Raw genomic sequence first — 10,759 nt, 5'->3', positions numbered from 1 at the left:
CTTTTCCTTCTGTATTGACCTCCCTCCCTGCTTCCTAACTAAAGGCCACCTCCCCATTTTTCCCTATATCCCTTTCATATTGCTTGTATTCTGCTAGTCCCTCTCTAGAAACCCCTCCCCGTCATCCTTTTTTTTTTTTTAATTTTCTGGTTTCCAGGTTATATATTCACATCTGAAGATTTGGATAGGTACCCCAGATGGTCAGCACTTAAATAATGTACATAAAAAGCAACATTAAACAGATTCATCAGGCTTTATTTATGTATTTATGCTTGCCGTATGTAAGGGTTCTCTAGAGACATGGAAGAGATTTACTAGACTGGCTATAGGATGCCACTAAATAGTCCAACAATGGTTGTTGCCTCATAACAGAAAGACCAAGAATTTAATAATTGTTCTGTCCATGAAACTCAATGCCTCAGCACTCCCAGTCTGGTACTGGAATCCTGGAGGATTCCTGGAGAATTTCTGGTTTTCAGTCTACATTGGAGTCCTGGCAAAGTTGGGTTTAATACTTGGCACAGCAACAGAGGAGGAGACAAATTTATTTGCTAGTCAGAGTGAAGGCAAACAGGCAAAAAGTGAAGCTTCCTCTTCATTGTCCTTTTTTGTGGGCCACCACTAGAAGCTGTGGCCAAATTTTGAGTATCTCTTCCTACCTCAAATTATGTTTGATCAAAGAATAATTTGATTAGGATGAGTTTGTAAGATTTTAACCTTAATCAAATTAAGAAAGTCCCTCACAGCATGCCCAGTATTTGGGCTCTAGTTGATTCCAGACGTCATCAAGTTGACAATGAAGATGAGCCATCACATGCACATGTAAGAAAAGAAACCATGACCTTGAGAGGGAATAGGGGAGGAAATGTGGAAGACAAGAGGATGGTGGAGGGGTTGGAGGGAGGAAATGATGGAATTATATTTTAATTAAAATTTTCTTTAAAAATCTATGTTCCAAAGGAAAGTGAAAAAAAAATTATTTGTCTGACTCAAAGTGACAAAGGTTTTTTCATAGAATTCTGGCAGTTTTTTTCTTAAAGCAAAGTCAGTGAGTTAATATATTGAGTAGCTGAAGTTATGGTGATGTGACGGTGGTGCGTAGGTGTCTTCACAGTGAGTGCTTATGACCTTATGACTTCATAAATTTCACTTCTCAAATGATATAATTTACCACCAGGGTAAAGATTACGCATAATTCTTACAGTTTGGGGCTAGGATCCATCCTAAATTAATTTTTCTATTTTATCTATTTTTAGGATTCTGTATCCCAGGTTGGCCTAGAACTCTTTATGTAGCCAAGGCTAGCATGTAGTGACCCTCCTGCCTTAGCCCTCCAAGTTCTGGAATTACATATGTGACCCACTATGCCCAGGCACACTCATATTTCCTAATTTGGATAACTAGTTGGTCCAGCAGCATATATTGAAAGAGGCATCTTTGTTTCAATGAGTTGCCTATGAGTCTCTGAAAAGATCTGTTGCTCATATGTGTTTCTATTCCTGGACTCCCTATTGTTTCATTATTTATTTGTCTACATTCACATCAGTATTAAACTGCCTTGATTATTGTTGCTGCATAGTAGACCTTGAAATTGAGTTAATGCTGGCCTTCTGATCACGTTCCTTTACAAACATGTTTGGCTATTTTAAGTCATATATGAAGTTGAGAATGAGTTTTTCAGTTTCTACTACAAAAAAGGCTGTTATTTTCATTGATATTTTATTAATTGTGTGGATTAGTTGGGAAGGAAATGGCAGTTGAGCCCATGAATGGAGGATGTCCATCCATTTACTTTGGTCTTTGATTTTTCTCAGCAGTGTAGGGGTAACTCACTTTTCAAGTCTTTCTTATCTTTTATTAGATTTGTCTGTAAATATTTCATATCTTTTTTGGGTTTTTTTGAGACAGTTTTTCTGTGTAACTGTCATGGCTATCCTGGAACTCGCTCTGTAGACCAGGCTGGTATCAAATTTATAGAGGTCCTTCTACCTCTACCTTCCACATGCAAGGATTAAAGGTGTGCTCCACCACCCTCTGGCTAATGTTTCATATTTTAATAACATCAGTTATTTGTTTTTTAAAATTTCAATTTCTAGTTGCTTATTACTAGTTTCAAGAAATTGACTTTTGGGTATTGAAATATTTTCCTACAACTTTTCTAAGCTTACTAGTTATAGAATGTGTGAATGTGTTTGGAAATTTTATTGAACTTCCTTCCTTTTTTTTTTTCTTTGTTACCTGACTGCAGGGACCAAATTGGGTAGAATAAAAGCAACCAGTCTTCTGTTTCCTAAGATGGTTTCACAATTAAGAATATGTTAGCTCTAGATTTTTCAAAGATGTTTTTTATCAGCCTGAAAAAGTTCTCTTTTACTCATAGTTCATTGGGTATTTTTATCAGGAAGGATGTGGGATTTTTGTTGATGCTTTATATTAATTTATTGGGAGGATTCCGTGGGTTATTTTTGTTCTGTTGATATTACAATGCAGGAAAACAAACAGAATCCACAGCTTTCATCTAAGGGACTAGACAGTTTATTCTGGAGTCATTTTAAATGCCCATGGCCCAGAAACACAGATTTAGGTTAACTCAAATTCCATGTCCCAACGTGGAAGCAGCTTTGTGAAGTTTGTTAGTTTTGCAGACCAAGAAAGCCACAAAGTCAAGTTTAAAAATACATGGCTGGGTGTGTCAGAAAGGCAGGCACAGCAGGATGGGGGAGCTTTCTATAGGCCCAAGATGCCATCTGAGGTTTTGGTTGGTGGAGGCCAGTGATCTGCTAAGTCAATAGATTTTTAGAGGTTTTTATCCATTAGTCACAGGGTCTTGGTTCTGACGTAGAGGTGGACAATGAATGGCTATCCAGGGCCTAAAGCTAACCCAAGATGATGGCAATTAGCCCTTTGGACCGTCAACATTCCAGCTTGTCCACATCACTGCCATCTAATCAGTTAGTCTCTACACACACAGCTTCTCATCTAGACACACCATATGGTAGACAGCATTAGTTGACTTTTGGGTGTTCACACAATATGGTAGACAGCATTAGTTGACTTTTGGGTGTTAACCCTTGCATCCCAGAGATAAATTCCACTTGGTTTTGGTGTAGGATTCTTCCATGATGTTGAATTTCATTTGCAGCATATGTTAAAGATTTTCTCTATCCGCATGCACCAGAGTACTGAACTGCTATGGTTTTGGTGTCAGGAGTACACTAGCCTAACAGAATGAGCTCACAAACACTCCTCTCTCCTGACTTTTGGAAAAATTTGTGAAGTCTTATTTAGCTTTTTCACAGTATTGAGCAGTGAAGCCATTTGTACCCAGGCTTTTCTTTGTAATGCTTGTTACTAATTTGTTTGCTTCAGGTATTTTTAGAATGTCTGTTTCTTCTTGAGTCAGTTTTGACAGTTCATTTATTTCAAGGAATTTGCTAATCTAATTTATCAATATATAATTATTAATAGTATTCCCTTACAACTTATTTCTGTAATATCAACATTAGTATCTCCTTCTCTTTTGACTGACGTTATTTGAGTTGTCTCACTTGATTTTCTTAGTCATCTAGCTTAAAGGTTTGTCAATTTTGTACATGTTTTTTAAAAACCTTTCTATTGCTTTTTCTCAACTGCTTTTTTATTGTCTGCTTTGTTTTTACTCTTTGTTACTTTTTTAGTTACTTATTTCCTTCTGCTTTGTTTTTTTTCAAGTACCTTAAAGGTTAAACCATCAGATTGAGATTTTCTTTTTTAGTATTATTATTGTTTTTACAGTTGCAAACATTATTCTAAAGCTAGGTGAGGTAGCACATGTTTGTGATTCCAGTAGAATCACGGTAGACTGAAGCAGGAGGATGGTGTAGTCTAAGCTAACTTGAACTACATGCTGAAACTGTGTCCAACCCCCTGTGTCCAACTCCACCCTGCACCAAAAAAGAATACCCTGTTGCCTACTGCTTTTGCTGCATCTCTACAATTCAAAATATTATATATTTTCATCCATTTTAGAGTTATGTGTGTGTGTGATGTGTGTATGTATTTGCACTTTGTGTGTGTGCAACTATAGGTGTCAGGAGTCAGTGTCAGGTGTTTCCTCCATTGCCATCATCTTTTGTAAAAGACTGGTCTGTCCCTGGACCTGGAGTTTACTGTCTCTTCTAGGCTGCCTGGCCAGAGAGCCCTTAGGATCCATCTGCCCCCACACCATGCTGTGTTAAAGATACAACTGGCTTTATGTGGATGCTGGGATCTTTGTGTATCCATTGGGCATTATCCCAAGTATTTTCTAATTTGTAACTTGGTTTCATCTTTGAGTCACTGGTTACTTAGGAGTATGTTTAATATTTTTATGTAATGGTGAGCTTCCTATTATTTTCTGTTAATAATTCCTACTCATATTTTATTGTGGTTAGAGAACATACCTTACACTGTCTCACTCCTTTTGAAACTTTGTAAGGCTAATTTTATGGCTTACCTAGCAAGTGTCCTCTCCTAAATAATATTCCACAGGCAGTACAAGGAATTACTATTTTATTGTTAACTGGTTTGCCTTTCTTTTTTGCTAATTTTCTTTTGCAGTGCTGAGAACCTCGTATATGCAAGAAAAATAATATTCCACTGAGCTACATCACCAGCCTTTGGTGTTTTTAATACATAATTTTGTTATTTTGCTTTCAGCCCAGGCTGGCCTTAAACTCACAATCCTCCTTTCTCGGCCTCCCGGGTGCTGGGAGTATAGATGTATATCTATAATCCACTTACATAGAGATTTCTGTATATTCTTGCTTAGTGTTCAGTTTTATAGTGGTTGAGTCTTGTCTTCTCGCATTGCTGTTTTGCCTATGTGATCATTATACCTCCTTGTTGAAAGTAAGACATTGAAGTCTCCAACATTTCATGTTGGTTTGTCTGTTTTTTCCCTTAAGTTTTTTTTTCCTGTGTTTTGGAGTTCTGGATTTCCACATACGCATGCCTATAATTGTTGTATCTGCCTGATGCAGTAACCCTTTTTAGTATTGTATAATGTCTATTTCTAGTAACTTTTGGTTCAAAGTATTTCTGCTATTTGTCTATTTCTAGTAACTTTTGGTTTAAAGTGTTTCTGCTATTAGTATAACCAGTCCATTTTTCTTGTGCTTTTTGTTTGTATGATATGCTTAGTCATCTTTTAATTGTCAATTTACTTATTTCTTTTAATATAAAGTCTGACTCTTGTATACATTATATAGTTGGGTCTTATTTATTTAGTCTAGTCTGACAACACCTGCCTTTTGATGAGCTATTTAAACAAGATAGTAAACAAGAATTTATTAATATTGTTGGATTTGCACCTGTTAATTTTTATTGGATCCTATACTGAAACTTGCCTCATGAATGCTGGATATCTTTACATGCTTTAAATTATTTGATACATTTGTTCCATAATATAAGTAAGTTGCTTAGAGAGTCTTTGGCATTTTGAGGTTGTTTTTTAAGTTTTGTTTGAGCAGTGTCAAATTTAGAGCTAATTATATTTTCCTACTGAATCAAGACTTTTTGACGAAGTTTCTTTGATGACACCATTAGTCTTGGGGTTTCTAGTTTTACGGTGGAGTAAGCACTGGTCCCTGTCCTGTGAGAGTGCCAGTGTCGCCCTCCAGTCCTTCCACATGCTTCTTCCATTCTTTGCCAGTGTGATAATTTCCTCTCATATAGACGTCAGTCACTGCTTAGCTGGACCCTTCAGGAGGACCCGATGAAGAGCTAACGATTGCTCTTCGTCTGACTCTGCAGCACTTCGTCCTGCTGTGACCCTGGGAATCTAGACTCCTGCCTGGATTCCCCTTCCTTGCCAGGCCTGGGATCTGGACTCCGGGACAGGAGGCTGAGGCAGTGGAGGCCCCACATTAAGTTCTTCTCAGTGTTCAGTGGATGTTATTTTGCCTGGTACTTGGCATTTTACAAGCCATTGTTTTGTATGTTTTGTTGGGTTTTGGGGGGTGGGGGAGTCAGGTGTAAATCTGATCTCTCATATTTCATCATGGCCAGAAACAAAAGTTTACATATTTCAGCAATTGTTTATCTTTATTTTTGTTTTTCTTCAGGAGACTACTCACAAAGCCAGTATTTTACTGAGTGGTAAACTTAAGGTAGAAAACGGTCAGATTTATCAGAACCCAGTTAGCTGGCTCAAGGATCTTCTGGGAGGTGGCAATTATGTGACCTGGAATTATGCTTGGAGTAAGGTAATTCTTAAATTTAACTTCATAATGAAATAGGAAATATTTATTTTTTACTTTCAAACATCTCTACAAGAAATGTGAACGACCGCTGATTTGGTTTGTGCCCTGCGTGTGTCTCCTGTGATGTTGCTACTTCTTCCCACAAAGTGCTTGCCACAGTGCCCCGGGCATGTAGCACAGCTGACTGCACCCCTTCCTTGTTTTTATCTACTCTCAGAAACGTCATCACACCCGTGCACCTCTTTTTTTCCTCCCAAGAAGCTTCTGGATCCATATAGAAAATAGGGATCATAGAGTAGCTGTGTTCTTACTAGTATCATGAAATAAATTCCCTAAGTACAAAGGGATGAGCGAGAACCCTGAGGCTTACAGACATTCCATTACACTTTCCCTTTTGAACATGGCACTATCCTCAAATCACTCAACGATTATTTTTCTCATTGTCACTTAAACTCTAAGACTTAGTAGCCTGGCTACTAATTCAGTCCTGTCTTCTGAATTACAAACTCAGTTAAGATTTCACTACTTTAAGAACCATCTTATACCATAGTTGACCCAGACAAGCATGCATCATCAAATCCATCTGTGCTGGATAGCTTTACATCAACTCAACATAAGCTAAACTCATCTGAGAGGCAGGAACCTCAATTAAGAAAATGCCTCCATGAGATCTAGTTCTCAGTTAGTGATCAATGCAGGAGGGCCCAGCCAATGGTAGGTGGTACCATCCCTAGGCTGCTGGTCCTGGGTTCTATAAGAAAACAGGCTGAGCAAGCCATGGGGAGCAAGCTAGTCATGGGACTCCGCATCAGCTCTTGTTTGAGCTCCTGTCCTGACTTCCTTTGATGATGAACAGTGATATGGAAGTGTAAGTCAAATAAACCCTTTCCTCCCTAAATTGCTTTTTGGCCATCCCAGCAATAAAAACCCTAACTAAAACACTGCCGTTGTCATTTCAAAAAAATAGATGATACACTTAAATTCCACTAGCCCTTTCAGTAAGCCTCAAAGCACAAATTAACAGAGGATGGCTTCTCATTTTGTCCAGCCTAGCTCTGCTTACACCCTCCTAGCTCCTGCTCTGCCCCCAACTCTGCATTTTTCTAAATGGTTACCAGAGTAGTTTTAGTAATGTACTTTAGCTCCTTCACTTGTATCAGCATATTTTGGATTTTGTACCTTATGTACCTTATGTAGTCTGTCTGCCATGCCTTCCACTCTCCTCTCCACCAAAGGATTAACTCCTCCGTCCTTTGGGAATCACATATCTCCTTTCAGTTCATCCTTAGTTTGTTTGCCAAGTCCTTTTCGTGGATGCATAATTCATTACAAATGTTAGCAATCAACATCTTAATAATTTGATATTAATAAGAATTTAATAATAGTCCCTTTCATTGCAATATTTTTAAAAATTATGATAGATTATACTCTGCTGACACAGACTCTTTCCTCATGTTGTGAATCTGGCAGATTGCTTGCTTTAGGTCATTTGACTTCAGCATACTCATGTTACAGTGAACCCAGTGAGAACTCACTGTCTCCTCTCTTTTCCTGCATTGGAACTACTACTGTGTTTCCTGCCTTTGAGTAACTGATGATGACATGTGGCTCTTCTGCTGTACTAGTGCCTCTTTAATGTATCATCTTGCTTCTGATCATTTCTTGTCAGCTAGACCTGTGGTTTAGCACCTGTATGGTAGTGAAGCAAATGCAAATGTGGGCCCTAAAAATAGGACAGTTCTTGATGTGAGATACCTATCCAGGTATGAGCAGCCTTGGAGTATTACTCTTTAAAGATTGTTAAAAGAAAAGAATGCAGAGCTTTAACACTTCCTACAGGGCACTCATGCACTTTTAGTAAACGCTCAAGGCTAAGAAACATGACTTCTATGAGGTTGGGGTTTTTTGTTGTTTTACAAGTCTTTATAAAAGTTTACCATAAAACTTGCTTCTTTGGGCTTTAGGAGAACTCCTAAAGTCACAGTCACTTCTGGATGCCAGGGATTTTTTGCTGTGTTTGTAATTGTATGTATTTCTGCTGACTAGTTCTGAGAATGGTGATGGTATACAACCAGGGATGATTAGCTGGCCAGTACAAACACCAGGAAACTAAGACTTGCTCTGTGTGCACAGTGTGGCAGAGCCACTGCACAGAGCTGATTCTACCTCCCACACAGAGGGTAGACTGCTCCACTGCTTTGCCAGGGGTGTCCTGACGCTTACTCCCATTGGACAGCACTGAAGTTTCTTGATGCTGCTGCCCTCTCCTAGCTACGAGTGTTCGTTCCAATGGGCAGAGGCAGCTCTGGTAAGAGAACAGATCACCCTAGTCCCTGGTTCATCATTCTTTTTAAGTTATGATCAGAGCAACAGTTTTTACCACAGCCATACATTAATCACTTTAAAAACCAGAAGTGGCTAGGTGTGGTGCCTCATACCCTTAGTCTTAAGCACTTGGGAGGCAGAGACAAGGAGATCTCTATAAATTTGAGGTCATTTTGGTCTACACAGAAAGTTTCAGGGCAAGTAAAGCTATATAGCTAGACCTTGTCTCAAAAGAACCAAAACAAGCAAAAAATAAAAACTGCCAGACCCAGTTCCATAGCTTCTGATCTGATAACCTTTGCAGGGCCCAGGAAGTGGTATTGGGGAGGGGCACTTGCCACAGATCATGAGCGTCAGTGACCACACTATATGGTGTTAACGAAACTGGATATCAAACTGCAGAAGAATAAAATTAGATACATGTTTCTCACCTTATACAAAAGTCAGTTTGAAATAGATCAGAAACCTTAATTTAAAGCCTGAAATGTCTAAAACATTGAAGGAAAACATAAAGCATATTCTTCAAGACAGTGGGGTCGGCGAGAATAGAGCACCAGCAGCGCAGGAAGTAGCCAGAGTACCAGGAGATGGTCTGCTGGAAATAAAAGGTCTGCGCAGCCAATGGAACTCAGCAAGCACACAAACAGCCCACAGAATAGGAGAAAATCTTCGTGAACTGTGCTTCCAGACAGAGGGATGATGTCCATAATTTACAAAGAACTGCAAAAATTAAACATGAAAAGAAATACCCTCTAACTGCTAGTTAACAAATGGACTAACGACATAAACAATCCATATTCAAAAGAAGAAACACGAATGACCAATACTATTTTTTAAGTGTTCGCCATCCCTAGTCATCAGGAAATGCAAATCAACTACTGTGAAATGATTCCTACTCTAATCAGTGCTGTTGTCAGGACATCTGAAAGCAAATGTGGAGAGGATGTAGAAGAGGAACCCTTATTCTCTGCTGGTGAGAGTTCAAATTAATATGACCAGTGTGGAAATCAATTTAGAGTTTCCTCAGAAAATTAAAAAGAACTACCATGTGACCCCACTGTTTCCTGGGCACACATACTCTGAGCACTCCACATCCACCAATAGAGACAGCCACATATTCGTGTTCACTGCTGCACTGCTAAAGATAGCAAGGGAATGCAATCAACACAGATGGAAACCAGCAAATGGCTCAGTAATGAAAATGTACACATACAAAGGGACTGTTATTGAACTGTAAGGAAAAATGAGTCAGGAAAGTAGAAGCAGAGTAGATAGAGTATACATATTATTATAATATTATTGTTATTATTGGAGCTCACTCAGATTCAGAAAGAAAAAATGCATATGGCACGAGACTAAGAAAGGGGACTCCAGTGACATTACGGATGCAGGCATGACACGTGAGCTGCGATAGAAGATGCAAAGCTAGTTGTTTTTCCAGCCTTAACTTGGTCATAGTTTTTTCTTCTTTTGATAGTGGAAGTCTAAAACCCTGAACTGTGCTCCTTGAGAAGGCCATTCTGACTGTGCAGAGGTCTCTGGGATGCATAGTTTAGAGCGAGGCTGTATTTGCTTGAGTGGTACTGTAATACAGCTATGTGCTATCATTTCTGAGTTCATTACAGTAAAGTGATTTTGAAAATTCAGACTTTAAAAAAAGATTCACAGCCTTAAACAATCTGCGTTGGGCACTGGAGAGATGGCTCAGCAGTTCAGAGCCCTGGCTGCTCTCCAGAAGACACAGGTTCTGATGTGGGAATAGTTTCTTATTAATAAAGAAACTGCCTTGGCCCATTTTATTGGATAGAAAATTAGGTAGGCGGAGTATACAGAAGAGAATTCTGGGAGAAAGAAGGTTAGAGGAAGAGTCGCCATGATGCTCCCGCTCCAGACAGACGCAGATGGAGGTGGGTCTTGTAATAAAGAAACTGCCTCGGCCCTCATAGGACAGAAAATTAGGTGGGTGGAGAAAACAGAAGAGAATTCTGGGAGAAAGAAGCTTAGTGAGTGAGTCGCCATGATGCTCCCACTCCAGACAGACGCAGGTTAAGATCCTCCCTGGTAAGCCAGCTCGTGGGCTACACAGAATATTAGAAATGGGTTAGAACAATATGTAAGAGCTAGCCAATAAGAAACTGGACCTAGCCGGGCCAGGCAGTGTTTGAAAGAATACAGTTTCCGTGTAATTATTTCTGGGTATAAACTAGCCATGC

At 39.1% G+C, this 10,759-nt stretch overlaps 1 protein-coding gene and 1 long non-coding RNA gene across 2 annotated transcripts in view; one reads left to right on the top strand and one right to left on the bottom strand.

The window, feature by feature from the left end:
* The window catches only part of LOC126508511 (uncharacterized), a 42,708-nt gene that overhangs the window by 1,678 nt on the left and 30,271 nt on the right, over positions 1–10,759 (bottom strand). The window lies entirely within an intron of this gene.
* Positions 1–10,759, top strand: part of Ankrd31 (ankyrin repeat domain 31) — a 146,143-nt gene that overhangs the window by 119,752 nt on the left and 15,632 nt on the right. The window contains exon 25 of the mRNA XM_050153809.1: positions 6,084–6,224. Coding sequence (XP_050009766.1) covers positions 6,084–6,224 — 141 coding nt within the window. The remainder of the gene's footprint in view (positions 1–6,083; positions 6,225–10,759) is intronic.

Source organism: Alexandromys fortis, unplaced genomic scaffold (genome assembly GCF_014885135.2).
Source record: "Alexandromys fortis isolate MF-2015 unplaced genomic scaffold, M_Fortis_MF-2015_v1.1 scaffold_79, whole genome shotgun sequence".
Lineage (NCBI taxonomy): Eukaryota > Metazoa > Chordata > Mammalia > Rodentia > Cricetidae > Alexandromys > Alexandromys fortis.
This window is presented reverse-complemented; position numbering and strand designations above follow the sequence as displayed.